Genomic DNA, 21,421 nt, shown 5'->3' on the forward strand with positions numbered 1-21,421 from the left:
GCCCCATGGGTCTCCTGGTCGCGGCCGCCTGCGACAGAGCCTGGACTCAAACCAGGATCTCTAGTGGCACAGTTAGCATTGCGATGCAGTGTCGATCACATTTTTACTAATACTGTAGAACTTTATTCTAAAGCTGCATCCGTGCCCATTGAATGCAGTGATCACAAATAGTGGCTATATCCAGGAAAGCCAAAGTTCCAACAGCTGGGCCTAAGATGGTGTAATAAGAGATCATACAAAAGATTTTGCTGTGACTCTTATGTGGATGATGTTAAACATATTTATTGGTCTGATGTGATTAATGAGGAGCATTGCTGCACTTGATGAATTTATGAAATTGCTTCTTCCAATTATTGATAAACATGCACCTGTAAAGAAACTGACTGTTAGAACAGTTAAGGCTCCATGGATTGATGAGGAATTGAAAAACTGTATGGTTGAAAGAGATGGAGCAAAAGGAATGACTAATAAGTCTGGCTGCACATCTGACTAGCTGATTTACTGCAAATTGAGAAATTGTGACTAAATTCAACAAAAAGAAGAAACTGTTTTATGAAGCCAAGATCAATGATATAAAGAATGATGTAAAAAAACTTTGAAGTACTTTAATTGAAATTATGGGCAGAAAGACAAATTCAACTCCATCTTTCATCAAATCAGATGGCTTATTCATCACAAAACCATTTGATGTTGCTAAATTACTTGGCGTTACCTTAGATTGTAAACTGTCATAGTCAAAACATATAGATTCAATGGTTGTAAAGATGGGGAGAGGTCTGTCTGTAATTTAAGAGATGCTCTGCTTTTTTGACACCACACTTCAAAAAGCAAGTTCTGCAGGCTCTAGTTTAGTCTAATCTTGATTATTGTCCAGTCGTGTGGTCCAGTGCTTCAAGGAAAGACCTAGTTAAGCTGCAGCTGGCCCAGAACAGAGCGGCACGTCTTGCTCTTCATTGTAATCAGCGGGCTGATATAAATACTATGCATGCCAGTCTTTCTTAGCTAAGAGTTGAGGAGAGACTGACTGCATCACTTCTTTTTATAAGAAACATTGTTGAAAATCCAAAATTGTTTGCATAGTCAACTTACACACAGCTCTGACACACACTTACCCCACCAGACATGCCACCAGGGGTCTTTTCACAGTCCCCAAATCCAGAACAAATTCAAGAATGTGTACAGTATTATATAGAGCCTTTATTGCATGGAACTCTGATCCATCTCCTATTGCTCAAATAAACAGTAAACTACGTTTTTAAAAAAACAGATAAAGCAACACCTCACGGCACAACGCCTCTCCCCTATTTGACCTAGATAGTTTGTGTGTATGTATTGACATGTAGGCTATGTGTGTCTTTAAAAAGCAAATGTATGTAGTTCTGTTCTTGTCTATTAATGTTCTGTATTATGTCATGTTTCCTGGTTTGTGTGGACCCCAGGAAGAGGAGCTGCTGCTTTTGCTACAGCTAATGCATATCCTTATAAAATACCCCAAAAATACCATGTCCTTGACAGTGTCACACAGACAGTCCTTTGGAGTTGAGTTTATTCAGGCAGTCTGCAAATCCATTTTTGGTCGTGCCAAAAATATTACGTTTGTTCATTGTATGGTTCACAAGAAAATATGAATGGCTTCTACCGGGTCACGATGCAAAAATGTTTGTCAAACAATTACTAGTTGACGTGATCGTTGATGATGTCACCAACGGAAATGGTGTCAACTGTGAGTAACTCCGCTCTGGCTGGCTCTCTATCCTCCAAATCTGATAGACCCTGTCTTCTCTGGCCATACGTGTCGGCACACAGAGTGTTGACTGGAGGGCTCAGAATAACTCTCAGATAAGTGTCAAGTGCTGGGTTACTTATAATGTTGAACAGGGTGTCTGTGTAAAGAGTGTTGTGTATCTGTGGGGAAAGAGATGAACGGGTCGAGAGGTCAGATAATGGAACTCTAAATCAATATAAAGTGAAGCCCTAACTTAACAACACATTTTTTTAAACATTTTTATTTCACCTTTATTTAACCAGGTAGGCTAGTTGAGAACAAGTTCTCATTTACAACTGCGACCTGGCCAAGATGAAGCAAAGCAGTGTGACACAAACAACAACACAGTTACACATGGAATAAACAAACATACAGTCAATAATACAATACAGAAAGTCTCTATATACAGTGTGTGCAAATGAGGTAGGATAAGGAGGGTGAGGCAATAAATAGGCCATAGTGGCGAAATTATTACATTATTGCAAATTAAACACTGGGGTGATAGATGTGCAGAAGATGAGTGTGCAAGTAGAGATACTGGGGTGCAAAGGAGCAAAATAAATCAAATAAATAACATGGTGATGAGGTAGTTGGATGGGCTATTTACAGATTGGCTATGTACGGGTGCAGCATGTTCATTTGCTTTGAGGGTTGTGCGCCATCTATGAGTGTGTGCTGGTGTATGTTGTATGTGCAATGTTGGGTGTTTTAGTGTGGAGAGCCCGGGGAGTCACTCTGATATTCACACCATATCACAGTGAAGCCTCTGAGTACCCAGGTTCTCCCAAAGAGGATCATTATTTCTCCTGGTACAAGTGTTGATTTAACTTTTTGCCCTCTGAAAAACATTCCATCTAGCCTAATATTCAAGCCAGTTGAAGCAGTTCCAGCTTTCTGCATGGGAGAAAGACCTGCCTCTGGCCCGGTCATTCCTGGGAACACTTTTTACTGAACCATTGGGAGCAGTTCACTTATTACTGTGTAAGAATGTGAAGTTTTCATGGGCTTGACTGTAGATTTGTTTGTTTGTGTGTGTGTGTGTGTGTGTGTGTGTGTGTGTGTGTGTGTGTGTGTGTGTGTGTGTAGGCCTATATTTGGATGATGAAATTAGGATCTGCTCTTCATCTAAAGCCAGACTGTGATTTCATGATTAGGCTAGTTAGTGCCCTGCAGGGGTGTTTGTTCTGAAGGAGTGACTGAGGATTTAGAAATAGCTTTCTTCATCTTACCATGAAGATGTCTACTTTGTAGGGGGAAAAAGGGCTGTGATTCACCTCAATTAGGCTAACGTTGACTACCGCTCAACGTTCAACATCATAGTGCCTTCCAAGTTCATCACTAAGCTAAGGACCCTGGGACTGAACACCTCCCTCTGCAACTGGATCCTGGACTTCCTGGCGGGCCGCCCCAGGCTGTGAGGGTAGGCAACAACACATCCGCCACGCTGACCATCAACAAGAAGGCCCCTCAGGGGTGCGTGCTTAGTCCCCTCCTACACTCCCTGTTCACCCACGACTGCGTGGCCACACAAGACTCCAACACCATCATTAAGTTTTCCGACAACACAACGGTGGTCGGCCTGATCACAGACAACTATGAGACAGCCTATAGAGAGGTGGTCAGAGACCTGGCAGTGTGGTGCCAGCACAACAACCTCTCCCTCAACGTCAGCAAGACAAAGGAGCTGATCTTAGACTACAGGAAACAGAGGCCCAAGTACACCCCCATTCACATCAACGGGGCTGTACTGGAGTGGGTCTAGAGCTTCAAGGTCCTCGGTGTCCACATCACTAAGGATTTATCATGCTCCACACACCAAAACACTTTTGTGAAGAGGACACGACAATGCCTCTTCCCCTTCAGGAGGCTGAAAATATTTGGCATGGGCCCTCAGATCCTCAAAGTTCTACAGCTGCACCATTGAGAATATCTTGACTGGCTGTATCACCTCTTGGTATGGCAACTGCTTGGCATCCGAACTCAAGGCGCTACAGAGGGTAGTGCGTACGGCCCAGTACATCACTGGGGCTGATCTCCCTGTCATCCAGGACCTTTATACCAGACGGTGTCAGAGGAAGGCCCTACAAATTGTCAGACTCCAGCCACCCTAGTCATAGACTGTTCTCTCTGCTACCGCACGGGAAGCGGTACCGATGCACCAAGTCTGGAACCAACAGGACCCTGAACAGCTTCTACCCCCAAGCCAAAACCGCTAAATAGTTAGTTATCCGGACTATCTGCATTGACCCTTTTTAACACTAAATTTGACTCATCACATATCCTGCTGCTATTGTTTTATCTGTCACCTTAATTCCTAGTTATATGTACATATCTATCTCAATTAGCTCGTAACCCTGCACACATTTACTCTGTACTGGTACCCTGTGTATACAGACCCCTTCCCTTTCTCCAGATTTTGTTACGTTACAGCCTTATTCTAAAATTGATTAAATAAAAATGTTCCCTCAGCAATCTACACACAAAACCCCATAAATGTCAAAAAAAAAAATCTGAAAGGTTTGTAAATGTATTACAAATAATGTGTTCTTGCAGTCATCTTTGCAGGACGGCCACTCCTAGGGAGACTAGCAACAGTGCTGAACTTTCTCCATTTTTATAGACAATTTGTCTTACTGTGAACTGATGAACATCAAGGCTTTTAGAGATACTTTCCAGCTTTATGCAAGTCAACCATTCTTAATCTTAGGTCTTCTGAGATCTCTTTTGTTCGAGGCATGGTTCACATCAGGCAATGCTTCTTGTGAATAGCAAACTCAAATTTTGTGAGTTTCTTTATAGGGCAAGGCAGCTCTAACCAACATCTCTAATCTCGTCTCATTGATTGGACTCCAGGTTAGCTGACTCCTGACTCCAATTAGCTTTTGGAGAAGTCATTAGCCTAGGGGTTCACATACTTTTCCCAACCTACACTGTCAATGTTTAAAGGATGTATTTAAATGATGTATTCAATATAGACGAGAAAAATACAATAATTTGTGTTATTAGTTTAAGCACTATGTTTGTCTATTGTTGTGACTTAGATGAAGATCAGATCAAATTTTATGACAAATTTATGTAGAAATCCAGGTATTTCCAAAGGGTTCACATACTTTTTCTTGCCACTGTATATCTGCACACCTGTAGATATAGGTGACAAACTAAAGGTTACGTTTGTCTAGGCTTTAGTTCTCCTTAGTTTCTCTGCTGATCTCTGTGGTCTTCTATGGTGGTTCTGAATACATCATGGGGCCAGTCCTAAATCACATTTTTTGTTAGGCTAGTCTCCCATTGACCTCAATGCATGACTAAGTGAAATTTAATTTAAGTCAAAGTTATGATTTTCCCCCATGAGTGCTAGAGAAGAACAGTGCCATGCATCCCTCCCTTTGGGCCAGCCACTGTTCAGAGGCTAATTTGGCACTGCATGGATCCAATGAGAAGATTACCAAATCTAGTTACCTTGTTAAAAGACACTCTGAAGTCCCCCTGGCCAGAGATTTTCGCTTCTCCCAATTAGAGCGAGGAAGTGGACATTTTAAAGTTGGTCCTTCTTATAGGTTCCTGGAGAACCAGGGAGGAGGTCTACCGTCAAGGTCACAAGGGTGTGTGTCTGTCTTTGTGTTGGCTGGGTGCAGGAAAACAACACAGATGGGATGGTACTGAAAGGAAATAGTAGGGGACTGAGCTGTCCCACATGCTGTGAATTTAGAATGTCTCTCAGTAGTCCAGCGAGAATCCATACTACTGACAGAGAGGGGATAAACAATTCCAGGTCTATGTTCTGTTCTATGTTTATGTTCTAGTCTACCCCAGTCCACAGGCTGTGAGATGGGCCTGTACCAAGGACATGGACTGGAACTCTACCTCTTGGAGAGGGACCAGAAAGTCGTGGACAATGGACCGCAACTCAAACACAAAGTCGGGGAAATCAACTTCAAATCAATTTTGTTGAAATTCTATACAGAGAAATGAAATGTGATTTAATTATACCTCTATTTGAGGGACATGGACAATATCTACTTTGAAGACTACAATAAGCCACTGAGTATCATGAAAATAGCAGTGTAGTATGACATAACTTGGGGGCATTGTTAATTATGAGGCACTTCTCTGTATCTTGGCACCCTTCGAGTGGCTGCCTGCCCATGGGGGGTGCGTGTGGACTGGGGCTGTATGGCGGTCACTTGTGGCCCTGTCCTGTTGTAGGATGCTCTCACCATCTTATCACATGGTGTTCATGGGACAGCTGGTCTGGATGATGCCATGCAGGCTTTAAAGAGGGGATCTCTGAGTAGCTTGGAACGCCTCTCTGTTTATCTTTTATTTTGAATGGATTCCCCCTGGCATGGCCCATTTTTAATATTGTATAGAACTGAACTGAAGTCACCAGTGAGATGCTGTCTGGCTGCTAGCTAACACTTAGATCTGCATGACCCTGGTGGGGATGTGATGAGCATATGAATGGGCTCGGATTAGAGTGTGGGAATGAAAGGGCCAAATCAATGTTTATTTGTCACATATGCAGAATACAGCAGGTGTAAACCGTACAGCGAAATGCTCTTAGTCAACAGATGTGGAGTTCAGTATTTGTGTGTATAGAAGAGGATGAGAATACTTATTTTGCATCGTGACTTCATAATTCTATGAAGGGTCCTCTCAGCACCCAAACCCAGTCCAAATCCCTCAGCAGGTCCTCAGTTCTGGGTCTCCAGGGGGGACCCTGTGCTGTAGCCAGACCAAGTCTGGCTCACCCTGCCATAGCCCAGCCCTGCGGGCCATGCCCCATCTTCCCAGCAATGAAATAAAGAGCGGGCGTGTGCACTAAGAGATCACGACTCTGCTGAGAGGCAGCTGGGCCCGCTCTGCCAATACCCTGCCCTCACTGACTGACTGACTTTGACCTTATGATTGACTGACTGATGCCTAGGAGATTAAATCAACTGGACACACACACTAAGGCACACAGAGCATAATTTACATGTAAGGTACAGCTCTAGGCTATATGCTCCTTCTGATTCATGTAGCGGTCACACACAGCACTTAAGATACACATATGATCTTAAATATCATATTTTTGTCCCAAACCTTAAATGAATGATTGATAGTGAGAAAGTAGACAAGTTGTCCAGAAAATTTGGGACACATGTTAATCATTGGTAATGAGTCTTGTATTACCAAACAGATGAAGTTGTAGTCTTCATTGGCAGCGCTCATCACTGTAGGAATTGCCCTAAGAAAAAGAGGTATCTGAATCTAAAAACCCATCTTTGGTAATAAATCCCACCGAGCAGGCTATTCCTTATATTCCTGGGGACATTTAATTAAACAGTGCTGTGATTAAATTAATTGATATCCAGGTGACTCACTGAGAGCTGTGTAATATGTTTGGGGGAGGTGGGACATGAATCCAAGCTGAGAGGTGTTATTACCTTACACTTGTTGTTGTTGAAGTACACTGGCTTACACTTAAACACGAGGATTCAGGGGAGATAGGGTGATGACTGAAGTGTGTGTGTGTGTGTTGTTTATTTCCACAACACTCCTGTCATTTCAGCAAAGGAACAGTGCATGGTCAGGGGTTTGCTATGCAGCACTGCAAGAGCTCTCTGTCCAAACCACTTGGCTGCCACTCCAAGCCCTGTAACCATAGAGATGGAACACATGACATCAGCCCCAGAGCTGAAGCAGTCCTGTGGTTACATCACTGCAGTGCCACTGACTTCAAGGGTTTTCTGTAGTATTGTGTGGGAGAGCGAGAGAAAGGGAACATCTTGTAGTATGGGAACAGCTTTCAATTCATACACCATTTTATATCAGATATGTTTAGCAAGATAGGAATAACTTAATCAGGACAGTATGATCTGCTTTTTGAGATGGGTAAACAAGAACAGGCTACTATCTGATTTGAGCTTACATGTTTCAAAGATGCCTTGCAGCAGGGCTCGATGCTTAATTTTTTTGTTGAAAAATGTAGGCGCACACAAAAATTTAGGAGCACAATGCAAAATATTAAAAGTAATTAAGCTCGAATCCTTTAAAAAATGTTGGCGCACTGGTGCTCCTAAATAAAAATTCCAGGTCGCACAGCAAAATATTTAGGTGCATATGCAAGTAAAATGGTCGCACTGTAGAGTCCTGCTAGCTGCCATTTACAGTACTGTACAGCCTGTTTGCATTAGTCTTGTAACTGTATCCAGTCTACCTGCTGTGCAAGCAAAGGCTGATTGGAGAGTAATAGTAATCTATATTAGAGTATTATATCAGTGACCCTATTCACCGCTCTGATTCAACAGGGCTTGAGGCTTTGTTGTCATTGCCGTAACAACCAGGAAAAAAAAGAACAAGCTATAAATGGACAAACATGAGAGGATGAAAGTCAGAGTGGGTGTTTGCTGTGGAACAAAGCCCTGTGCTGCTGGCTCCGGACATCAGAGGTTTGTAAAGCCCAACCGTTTTGTCCCGAGATGCCCGTCGTCAAAGAAACACACTTCAAACGGACAACACCGTCGCTCACTTCCTCCCCTTGACATTGCCTGATTAAGCGGTGTGTGTTTGGTGTTTGTCACACCACACACACACATACACCTTCACACACACACACACACACACACACACACAGATCCATAAGCAATGAGCAGAGCTGGGTTATCAAATCCAATTTTTTTCGTCACATGCTTCGTAATCAACAGGTGTAGACTAACAGTGAAATGCTTACTTACGAGCCCTTTCCAACAATGCAAAGAATTTCTTCAAATAAAAGTAATAACACATAATAATACACAATGAGTAATGAAAACTTAGCTATATACACGGGATTCCATTACCAAGTCTGCAAGGGTACGAGATAATTTACAGTTGAAGTCGGAAGTTTACATACACCTTAGCCAAATACATTAAAACTGTTTTTCACAATTCCTGACATTTAATCATAGCAAAAATGCCTTGTCTTAGGTCAGTTAGGATCACCACTTATTTTAAGAAGGTGAACTGTCAGAATAATATTAGAGAGAATGATTTATTTCAGCTTTTATTTCTTTCATCACATTCCCAGTGGGTCAGAAGTTTACATACACTCAATTAGTATTTGGTAGCATTGCTTTTAAATTGTTTAACTTGGGTCAAACGTTTCGGGTAGCATTCCACAAGCTTCCCACAATAAGTTGGGTGAATTTTGGCCCATTCCTCCTGACAGAGCTGGTGTAACTGAGCCAGGTTTGTAGGCCTCCTTGCTCGCACAAGCTTTTTCAGTTCTGCCCACAAATGTTCTATAGGATTGAGGTCACAGCTTTGTGATGGCCACTCCAATACCTTGACTTTGTTGTCCTTAAGCCATTTTGCCACAACTTTGGAAGTTTGCTTGGGGTCATTGTCCATTCCGAAGACCCATTTGCGACCAAGCTCTAACTTCCTGACTGATGTCTTGAGATGTTGCTTCAAAATATCCACATCATTTTCCTCCCTCATGATGCTATCTATTTTGTGAAGTGCACCAGTCCCTCCTGCAGCAAAGCACCCCCACAACATGATGCTGCCACCCCCGTGCTCCACGGTTGGATGGTGTTCTTTGGCTTGCAAGCCTCCCCCTTTTTCCTCCAAACATAACGATGGTCATTATGGCCAAACAATTCTATTTTTGTTTCATCAGACCAGAGGACATTTCTCCAAAAAGTACGATCTTCGTCCCCATGTGCTGTTGCAAACCGTAGTCTGGCTTTTTTATGGCGGTTTTGGAGCAGTGGTTTCTTCTTTGCTGAGCGGCCTTTCAGGTTATGTCGATTATAGGACTCGTTTTACTGTGGATATAGATACTTTTGTACCTGTTTCCTCCAGCATCTTCACAAGGTCCTTTGCTGTTGTTCTTGGATTGATTTGCACTTTTCGCACCAAAGTACGTTCATCTCTAGGAGACAGAATGCGTCTACTTCCTGAGCGGTATGGCGGCTGCGTGGTCCCATGGTGTTTATACTTGCGAACTATTGTTTGTACAGATGAACGGGTTACCTTCAGGAGTTTGGAAATTGCTCCCAAGGATGAACCAGACTTGTGGAGGTCTACAATGTTTTTTCTGAGGTCTTGGCTGAGTTCTTTTGATTTTCCCATGATGTCAAGCAAAGAAGCACTGAGTTTGAAAGTAGGCCTTGAAATACATCCACAGGTACACCTCCAATTGACTCAAAGGATGTCAATTGGCCTATCAGAAGCTTCTAAAGCAATGACATATTTTTCTGGAACTTTCCAAGCTGTTTAAAGGCAGTCTACTTAGTGCATGCAAACTTCTGACCCACTGGAATTGTGATACAGTGAATTATAAGTGAAATAACCTGTCTGTAAACAACTGTTGGAAAAATTACTTGTGTCATGCACAAAGTAGATGTCCTAACCAATATACCAAAACTATAGTTTGTTAACAAGAAACTTGTCAGCGCATGCTCTGAGTATGAGTCCTGGTAATCCATCTGGCTCTTACATTTACATTTTACATTTTAATCATTTAGCAGACGCTCTTATCCAGAGCGACTTACAGTAGTGAATGCATACATTTCATACATTACATTTAATTTCATGCATTTTTTTTGTATTTTTTTCTTTATTTTTGTACTGGTCCCCCATGGGAATCGAACCCACAACCCTGGTGTTGCACACACCATGCTGGCGTTGCAAACACCATGCTCTACCAACTGAGCCACAGGGAAGTGGCTTGAAGGTCTTTCTCACATCGTCTATGGAGAGTGTGATCGTCTGGAACATTTGGTGCTTTCATGCATGATTCAGTGTTGCTTGCCTCGAATGATCATAGAATGCATTTAGATTTTCTGGTAGGCTCGCGTCACTGGGTGGCTCGCGGGTGGGTCTCACTTTGTAATCCATGTTAGTATGCAAGACCTGCCACATCTGACGTGCTTCAGAGCTGGCATGTAGGATTCGATCTTAGTCCTGTATTGATGCTTTGCCTGTTTGATGGCTCGTTGGAGGTCGTAGTGGGATTTATTACAAGCGTCCTGATTAGTGTCCTGCTCCTTGAAAGCGGCAGCTCTAGCCTTTAGCTCTTGGCGGATGTTGCCCGTAATCCATGGCTTCTCTTTGAGATATGTATGTACAGTCACTATGGGGACGATGTTGTCGATGCACCTTTTAATGAAGCCGGTGATTGATGTGGTAAACTCCTCAATGCCATCGGATGTATCCTGGAACATATTCCAGTCTGTGCTAGCAAAACAGTCCTGTAGCTTAGCATCTGCTTCATCGGACAACTTCCGTATTGAGCACATCACTGGTACTTCCTGTTTGAGTGTTTGCTTGTAAGAAGGGATCAAGAGGATAGAATTATGGTCAGATTTGCCAAATGGAGGGCGAGGGAGAGCTTTGTATGCATTTCTGTGTGTGGAGTAAAGGTGATCTAGAGTTTTGTCTCTAGTTGCACAGGTAACATGATTATTTTGGGGGGATAATGTTCTGTCATCAAAATGTCAGCATGGGATCAAAGCAGGCAGAGTCAGGGACCAGGTGTGTGAAGGAGCAGGTGTTATTCTGTGAGACTGGAAGAAGAATTGGGAAAAGCCACAATAAATAGTAAAAAAAGTAGGTGTTGGACAAGCAGGTCATAGCTGCTATACAAACAGAATACCTTGAATGTGCCTCTTGCAAATGGCACCCCTATTGGAGTTAGGTAATACAGGGAGGTTGAGGGAGGGCTCTGAGCTACATTGAACATAACTGTTGCTTTTTTAACCACAGTGTCAGTGATGTCATTTCTAAGCCAGTCACAGTCTCCTCCCTAGGTACTCCAGCTCCAGGGTTAATGTCTCTGCCTTGGCACATGGCTCTGCTGGGGGACTGGGGAGGTTGCAGGAAGTGGCTTCCTCTGGGCCTGTCTGTCGGTACACTGGGTGAAGGGGACAAGAGTGTAACCCAAACCCTGTGGTATTTATAGCCTTGTGTTAGTGAGGTGTTGTGGGCACAGACAGACAGGCACGGTGCTCCCTCTGTGACACCATAGGACAGACCACAGACAGGACAGGCTCACCCTTGCCCACTCAACTCAACTAATACTCCTTTTCACACTATCGTGCTGACCTGAACTGTACTCGCTCATATAGCCTATTTTCTTTTCACATTGTACCGTTTGGTATAAAACTGGTATAGTAGTAAAGTAGGTGTGTAACTGTGTAGGGGAACTAGTAGCCTAGCTTACGCTCGGTATGCAATGCCATTTGTGAACATAATGTTCTTCTACCTGTGTGAGTAGAATAACCCGTCTTCTGCAGCTGATTGCGAGTTTTCATTTAAGCCTCAGATACACCAAGGATACTGACGGCCGAGAGATACTTGGCACCTCTGCCCAGGGTGTCGGGAGTACTTATTCTGTTGATCACATAGCACAGTTCATCAGCCTCGTTAAAATACTCCAGACCAGAAGGGGGCAGTAACGTTTCTTTCTTAAACTTTCTGGGAAGGGGCCAACAGCCAGAGGAATTGCAGGGTGCCAAATTCAAACGACAGAAATCTCATAATTAATATTCCTCAAACATAGAAGTATTATACACCATTTTAAAGATAAACTTCTCGTTAATCCAACCACAGTGTCCGATTTCAAAAAGGCTTTACTGTAAAAGCACACCATGTGATTATGTTAGGTCAGCACCTAGCCACAAAAAAACATACAGCCATTTTCCAAAGAAGGAGAGGTGTCACAAAAGTCAGAAATAGCATTAAAATGAATCACTAACCTTTGATCTTCATCTGGTGGCACTCCCAGGACTCCATGTTAGACAATAAATGTTTGTTTTGTTCGATAAAGTTAATCTTTATGTCCAAAAACCTCATTTGAAATTGCCGTGTTATGTTCAGAAATGCATTGTCTCAAACAAACATCTGGTGAAAATGCAGAGAGCCACATCAAATTACAGAAATAAACATTGATATAAGATACAAGTGTTATACATACGATTAAAGATACACTTCTTGTTAATCCAGCCGCTGTGTCCGATTTCAAAAAGGCTTTACGGTGAAAGCACACCATGCGATTGTTAGGTCAGCGCCTAGCCACAAAAACCATACAGCCATTTTCCAACCAAGGAGAGGTGTCACAAAAGTCAGAAATGGCATTAAAATGAATCACTTACCTTTGATGATCTTCATCTGATGGCACTCCCAGGTCTCCATGTTAGACAATAAATGTTCGTTTTGTTCGATAAAGTTAATCTTTATGTCCAAATACCTCCTTTTTGTTTGCGCGTTTAGTCCAGTAATCCAAATGCACAAAGCGCGGGCACAAAGTCTAGACGAAAAGTCAAAAAAGTTCCATTTGAGTTCGTAGAAACATGTCAAACGATGTAATCAATCCTTAGGGTGTTTTTATCATAAATATTCAATAATGTTCCAACCGGACAATACTGTTTTCATTAGAAAGGAAAGGGAACGGAGCTCGCACGTGACTAAACTAAAGGCTTTCACCTGGGCCATCTGCTTAGAGTGCTCTTATTCGCTCCCCTTTCACAATAGAAGCCTGAAACAACTTCTAAAGACTGTTGACATCTAGTGGAAGCCTTAGGAAGTGCAATCTGACCCCACAGACACTGGATATTCGATAGGCATTCACTTAAACTACAAACCTCATAATTCCCACTTCCTGGTTGGATTTTTCTCAGGTTTTCGCCTGCCATATGAGTTCTGTTATAATCACAGACATTATTTTAACAGTTTTGGAAACTTTAGAGTGTTTTCTATTCAAATCGACCAATTATATGCATATTCCAGCTTCTGGGCCTGAGTAACAGGCAGTTTACTCTGGGCACGCTTTTCATCCAAACTTCGCAATGCTGCCCCCTATCCTATGTTTGACTTGTGCCTGCTTTCTAAATGTGTAGACAGCCAATGTTCGCTAACTAACAAGCTGTGCTAATATTTTTGCTAGCTAGCAATAATTTGTAGTAAGCCCTTGTTTATACTAGTCATGTAGTTAGCTAGTTAACAATGTTGTAGCTAGCTAACTATGTTGTGGTAACTGGCAAATGGTGATACTAACCGTTTAGCTAACTTTAGCTAGCAAGTGAACTGGGACTGTCAGTATGGGATAATGGAGACTGAATTACATGATGTATTTATCATCTTGCTAGATAGCTAGCTTGCTAAAACATTTAGTGCTGTGTGCATTTTTTGCACTTACCAGCCCATTAATTTCAAATGAAGTTTGTGTGTGACTGCCTGGCTCAGTTGGCAAGCTAACATTAGCTAGCTAACTAATGAGCAAGTGCACATTTATCAAATCTAACAAAAAAGCTTCAAGATCACAACTCCTTAGCTAGATGTATAGACTTGTTCCAGAAAAATATGTATTAGGCAGCTTTGTTTTAGTTAGTACAATTCTGATGAAAATGGGGTGAATTACACAGGGGAAAGTGCCTTAACCTTTTTGTTGTCACTCCTTTTGGCTCCCCTCGCGGCGGTCCTTGCTCTCTGATTTGCCTTAAGTCAAGTTGTCGGCCACTGTTGGGCAGGCGATTCTACATGTAGAAAAGGCCGGCTCGACCCTACCAGTTAGGTACCCAACAGGCGGTGTCTTTTTTTTTTAGCAAGAGAAGGAACGACCTCCTACTGTGCTAATTACCTCTCGGCCATCAGTTTTCTCGGTGTGTCTGACCTCTTAAGCCTAGCTTATACATAATTTTGGAAGGAACGCTAGTTCACAAGTCTATTCTTGGTGCGTGTAATGTTCTTACCGGTCAGGTTTCTCCAAAGGAGCTTAAAGCTGCTCCATTCATAATCTTAGAGTAGGCCTGTGACTGTCTCTGGATATCACTAGCTAACTTGGAGAGAGGACCATATGTTTTTACAACAATGGGTTTACACCATATTGTAATTGTAGAGACCTGGAACTGCTGCTGTATGCCCACAGTAATGCAGGTCCAGTCGAAGATGGCCTACTCTCCTGACAGGCATAATGTCTGATCTTCTGAAAAGAACATTCAGACAAAACTACGATTGGAGGCACTGCTATGGTCCTCTAATTCAGATGGAAGGATTTAGATAGTTTGGCCTTGTTGCCCCAGACAGAATCGTTTTGACAATCGCAATATTATTTTTGCGCTAGTTGGTTGTATCTGAGACAATTTGTTTTCAGCACTTATTTCCATGACTGATTAATAACCTCTTACATCTAGACGTTCCGCTACACCTGCTCCAATATCCAATGATGGGCGTGGCGCAAAATACAAACTCCTCTAAAATCCGAAAACGTCCATTTTTCAAACATATGACTATTTTACACCATTTTAAAGACAAGACTCTCGTTAATCTAACCACACTGTCCGATTTCAAAAAGGCTTTACAGCGAAAGCAAAACATTAGATTCTGTCAGCAGAGTACCCCGCCAGAAATAATCAGACACCCATTTTTCAAGCTAGCATATAATGTCACAAAAAACAAAACCACAGCTAAATGCAGCACTAACCTTTGATCTTCATCAGATGACAACCCTAGGACATTATGTTATACAATGCATGCATGTTTTGTTCAATCAAGTTCATATATTTATATCAAAAACCAGCTTTTTTACATTAGCATGTGACGTTCAGAACTAGCATACCCCCCGCAAACTTCCGGTGAATTTACTAAATTACTCACAATAAACGTTCACAAAAAGCATAACAATTATTTTAAGAATTATAGATACAGAACTCCTCTATGCACTCGATATGTCCGATTTTAAAATAGCTTTTCGGTGAAAGCACATTTTGCAATATTCTCAGTAGATAGCCCAGCCATCACGGCTAGCTATTTAGACACCCAGCAAGTTTAGCACTCACCAAAATCAGATTTACTATAAGAAAAATGTTATTACCTTTGGTGTTCTTCGTCAGAATGCACTCCCAGGACTTCTACTTCAATAACAAATGTTGGTTTGGTCCCAAATAATCCATAGTTATATCCAAACAGCGGCGTTTTGTTCGTGCGTTCAAGACACTATCCGAATGGTAAAGAAGGGTTACGAGCACGACGCATTTCGTGACAAAAAAATTCTAAATATTCCATTACCGTACTTCGAAGCATGTCAACCGCTGTTTAAAATCAATTTTTATACTAATTTTCTCGTAAAAAAGCGATAATATTCTGACCGGGAGTCGTTGTATCCGTTCAAAGACGATAGAATAAAAACATGGTGTCGTCTCGTGCACGAGCATGAGTCCCATTGTCCGCTGATAGACCACTTGCCAAAAGCGCAAATGTGTTTCAGCTTGGGGCTGCCTCGATATCATTCAGCTTTTTCCCGGGCTCTGAGAGCCTATGGGAGCCGTAGGAAGTGTCACGTTACAGCAAAGATCCTCAGTCTTCAATAAACAGAGACAAGAAGAACAAGATCTTGTCAGAGAGGGCACTTCCTGTAAGGAATCTTCTCAGGTTTTTGCCTACCATATGAGTTCTGTTATACTCACAGACACCATTCAAACAGTTTTAGAAACTTTAGGGTGTTTTCTATCCAAAGCCAATAATTATATGCATATTCTAGTTACTGGGCAGGAGTAATAATCAGATTAAATCGGGTACGTTTTTTATCCGGCCGTGAAAATACTGCCTCCTAGCCATAAGAGGTTAAAACGTGTTTTCTCATGACTCTCTCTTGTCCCTCTGCAGCAGACATATGGTTTGCAATATGTTTGGAACATCGAATCGCAATAAAATCGGTGTCGCATCTTTATTTATTTTAATTTAACCTTTTATTTAACTAGGCAAGTCAGTTAAGAACAAATTCTTATTTACTATGACGACCTACACCGGCCAAACCCGGACGACGCTGGGCCAATTGTGAGCCGCCCTATGGGACTCCCAATCACGGCCGGTTGTGATACAGCCTAGAATCGAACCAGGGTGTCTGCAGTGACGCCTCTAGCACTGAGATGCAGTGCCTTAGACCGCTGTGCCACTCGGGAGCCCTTTGCAATACATTGTGAGAATTGCAATATATATCGTATTGGCACCTAAGTGTCATGATAATATTGTGAGTTCCCTGGCAATTCCCAGCCCTACTACATACCCAACTTCCAGCGAACTGCCTGCACTTAGTGTAGGCCTACACTGGACAGATGGTGAAATAAAACTTAGATATTTGAGGTGCTCTTGATTTAGGCTAGCTTACCAGGTAGTTTTTTTAACCTTTTATTTTGACACAATGGTTTGATAAATCACCTGGAATACCATTATGCCAGGCCTCCAGGTGATTGTTACTGCAATTATGCTAGTTAGGTATTACATCATTTCTGTTCATAGTTGTCAAACCATATGGCAGTCTTTGGTCTCTCAAAGCCAGGCAGCTCTTCCCACTCAAGCCCCATGCTTCAGACATCCAGCGGCCTGCCCTGCTCGCAGCCTGCCCACCATCAAAACACTAAGGGAGACATTTTCGTAGTGCAAAAGCAATGTGGTAAGTACTCATTGTAATCTGGCAGTGCGATTTAATTTGAAATGTTGTGTTCCTAGCAGAGCTTTAAGAGCCAGGTTGTCTGAGTAGAGAAAATCCTGTCATCCTGCTGGGTGAGAGGTTTAATCTGTGTTACAGCAACACCTACAATGGCTTCAGTGTCAGCTCCCCTAACCCCCATCCATACTCACCCAGCCAACAGAACACCATACAGAATAGTTACTAACACTAAATACGGTCATCTGCACTTGACGAGTTGAAAAGCAGAGAAGTAATTTTTTATTTATATTTCTACCCTATGGCGATTTAGATTTAATGCACTATTCCCCCGTCTCCATCATGGCCGGTGGGGTGCTTCTCTCTGAAATGTCTCTAATACTCTGAGCTACACTGAACAAAAATAAAAACGCAACTTGTAAAGTGTTGGTTTCATGAGCTGAAATAAAAGATCAATAAAAAGTTGTAATGGGTTCGCACTTGAAAAGATGTCACATAAAGCTTAATTATTTGATGTTTTTAATTATTTTCACTGCATCAGGGATAGCGTACACAGACGTTTCCGCTTTACAGCCTTCTTCAGTGTGTAGGCACAATTTTTATTTGAATTCAAAACAGCATTTGTAAAGAACAACAGATGAGCAGCAGGTGGTTCTAATCAGGGTTGCTACTCACCTGCCAATCAGGCATGTGGCTTTTCTGGTCTACCTGTATGCAAATTAGTTACAAAGAAATACAGAATTATAGGGTATGGGAGCGGGCACAAAGAGAAATTCACAAATCAACCACCCCAGCTGTCCGCTCACCTAAATACATCATATCAATTCACGAGAGAGGACATCAGGTAAAGCCGTTCATAAACGTGGGGCCAAACCATAAATGATATGTAAAATCTGATATGGACAGTGTTCTTGTATAACAGCCTACATGTGGCTTATAGGAAGGAGGTGAAATCTAGTTCTTTGTTTAAACCGTGTGGAGATACACAATTGAATTGATATATCCACATGGCTTCTCTTTGAAGTAATCTGTTGTCATAGTCACCAGCTTTACGTGGTGGATTAACTTTTTAGATCCCAACTCAGTTCATTAATAGAATGTTGTTCTATAGAGTGTCTCTGATCTGGCGAGGTGATATCTTGACATCTAATGGTGGATTTACGTTCTCCAAGACTTTCAAGGTGCAGGATGTTTTTCCCTTTCACGCTATCGTATTTTACTGTGACGAGATCCTGAGGCCCATTGTCGTGCCATTCGTCCGCCACCATCACCTCATATTTCAGCATGATAATGCACATGTTGCAAGGATCTGTACACAATTCCTGGAAGATGAAAATATCCCAGTTCTTCCATGGTCTGCACACTCACCAGAGTATGTTGAGCATGTTTGGGATGCGCTGGATCGACGTGTACATCAGCGTGTTCCAGTTCCCGCTAATATCCAGCAACTTCTCACAACCATTGAAGAGGAGGGGGACAACATTCCACAGACCACAATCAACAGCCTGGTCAACTCTATGGCAGGAGATTTTGCACTGCATGAGGCAAATGGTGGTCACACCAGATACTGACTGGTTTTCTGATCCAGTCCCCTACCTTTTTTTAAAGGTTTCTGTGACCAACAGATGCATATCTTTATTCCCAGTCATATGGAATCCATAGATTAGGGCCTAGTGAATTTATTTCAATGGACTGATTTCCTTAGGAACTGTAACTCAGTAAAATCTTAAATTGTTGCATGTATATTTTTGTTCCGTATAGAAATCAAATTTCTACATAAGGGTACATTTCGGACTTTTCCTCATTCATTTTGTTTTTATTTAATACTGAGTGCAACACTGAATGCAGTCTGGCATCCACGCCAATGTGTTGTAATCTCATTGTGTGGGTTTAGTTGTTGGTTGCTATAAAGACAAATGTGTTCTGTTCTGAATAGACATTCTCCGTAGACACCACAGCAGATGCAATGTGGGAGGCATCAGGAAACAAACTTTGTTAACTCCTATAGTGGTGTTTTCGTCTTTCACTTACTGTTGCCATTTAACTTTTATTAACATGAATTGAATACAATCTGTTTTCAGTTGCTCTGTTTGGATAGGCCCATCTCAGAAGTGAAATTAATTATGTGTTTATATTTTTGCAAACTAACCAGTCTCATCATTCCCTCCCCCTTTCTCCTCTTCTCTTCTCCTGTCTCCTGTCCCCAGGTGGTGGCCTAAGCCATGGGGGCGTTCCTGGACAAGCCCAAGACGGAGAAGCACAATGCCCACGGTGAGGGCAACAACCTCCGTTATGGCCTGAGCAGCATGCAGGGTTGGCGGGTGGAGATGGAGGACGCTCACACCGCTACAGTGGGTCTCCCCCATGGCCTGGATGACTGGTCCTTCTTCGCTGTCTACGACGGCCATGCCGGCTCCCGCGTGGCTAACTATGCCTCTAAACACCTGCTGGGGCACATCATCACCCACAGCATGGGTTCCCTGGGCCCTGAAGGTGTCACCCCAGCCCCCACCGTGGATGCGGTCAAGACGGGGATCCGCACCGGTTTCCTGAACATCGACGAGCACATGAGGAACTTCTCAGACCTGCGTAACGGCATGGACCGCAGCGGCTCGACGGCCGTGGCCGTGCTGCTCTCGCCAGAGCACCTCTACTTCATCAACTGTGGTGACTCACGGGCCGTGCTCTACCGCAACGCGCACGTCTGCTTCTCCACGCTGGACCACAAGCCCTGCAACCCACGGGAGAAGGAGAGGATCCAGAACGCAGGCGGCTCCGTAATGATCCAGAGGGTGAATGGTTCCCTGGCCGTGTCCCGGGCCCTGGGAGACTACGACTACAAGTGTGTGGATGGGAGGGGTGCCACGGAGCAGCTGGTGTCCCCAGAGCCCGAGGTGTTTGAGATTGCGAGGGCCCCAGAGGACGAGTTTGTGGTGCTGGCCTGCGACGGTATCTGGGACGTGATGAGCAACGAGGAGCTGTGCGAGTTTGTCAAGTCCCGTCTGGAGGTGTCCCACGACCTGGAGAAGGTCTGCAACCAGGTGCTGGACACCTGCCTGCACAAGGTACAGTGAGGCTAGTGTGGGTGTTTGTGTATGTCCGTGTGTGTGTTTTAACATGTAGAAATGTAAACGATTGTGTAGCGTGTTTTGTTGCAGTAATTAAGGAAGCTCATTTAGAAGCTCTTTCTCTCGTTTTGTCATCAGCGTTAAGAGCCCCCACATGTAATGATTCTCTCTCCATCCCTCTCCCCGCTCCACCACAGGGAAGTCGGGATAACATGAGTGTTGTGTTGGTGTGTTTGCCAAACTGCCCTAAAGTGTCAGAGGAGGCGGTGAAGAAAGATACAGAGCTGGATAAGTTCCTGGAGTCTCGCGTGGAAGGTGAGAATGATTGTACCCATGACTCCCCTCCATCCTGTTGCCTTCATCCAGGCTGCTGTCCCAGTCTCTAGTATCATTCTCTAGTATCATTCTGCTGTCCCAGTCTCTAGTATCATTCTCTAGTATCATTCTGCTGTCCCATTCTCTAGTATCATTCTGCTGTCCCATTCTCAAGTATCATTCTGCTGTCCCATTCTCTAGTATCATTCTGCTGTCCCATTCTCTAGTATCATTCTCTAGTATCATTCTGCTGTCCCATTCTCTAGTATCATTCTGCTGTCCCATTCTCTAGTATCATTCTGCTGTCCCATTCTCTAGTATCATTCTCTAGTATCATCTGCTGTCCCATTCTCTAGTATCATTCTGCTGTCCCATTCTCTAGTATCATTCTGTAGTATCATCTGCTGTCCCATTCTCTAGTATCATTCTGCTGTCCCATTCTCTAGTATCATTCTGCTGTCCCAGTCTCTAGTATCATTCTGCTGTCCCAGTCTCTAGTATCATTCTGCTGTCCCAGTCTCTAGTACCATTCTGTAGTACCATTCTCTAGTATCATTCTGTAGTACCATTCTCTAGTACCATTCTGTAGTATCATTCTGTAGTACCATTCTCTAGTACCATTCTGTAGTACCATTCTCTAGTATCATTCTGTAGTACCATTCTCTAGTATCATTCTGTAGTACCATTCTCTAGTATCATTCTGTAGTACCATTCTGTAGTACCATTCTGTAGTACCATTCTCTAGTACCATTCTCTAGTATCATTCTGTAGTACCATTCTCTAGTATCATTCTGTAGTACCATTCTCTAGTATCATTCTGTAGTACCATTCTCTAGTATCATTCTGCTGTCCCATTCTCTA

At 42.9% G+C, this 21,421-nt stretch overlaps 1 protein-coding gene across 2 annotated transcripts in view; it reads left to right on the top strand.

Moving 5' to 3' along the window:
* The window catches only part of ppm1ba (protein phosphatase, Mg2+/Mn2+ dependent, 1Ba), a 43,186-nt gene that overhangs the window by 10,435 nt on the left and 11,330 nt on the right, over nt 1-21,421 (top strand). For both annotated transcript variants that reach the window (XM_029765222.1, XM_029765223.1), the window contains exons 2-3: nt 19,385-20,242; nt 20,443-20,560. In XM_029765222.1, the coding sequence (XP_029621082.1) occupies nt 19,400-20,242; nt 20,443-20,560 (961 nt within the window). In that variant the 5' untranslated portion in view covers nt 19,385-19,399. The remainder of the gene's footprint in view (nt 1-19,384; nt 20,243-20,442; nt 20,561-21,421) is intronic.

The sequence above is a fragment of the Salmo trutta genome, chromosome 10 (assembly GCF_901001165.1).
Source record: "Salmo trutta chromosome 10, fSalTru1.1, whole genome shotgun sequence".
In the NCBI taxonomy this organism is placed as follows: Eukaryota; Metazoa; Chordata; class Actinopteri; order Salmoniformes; family Salmonidae; genus Salmo; species Salmo trutta.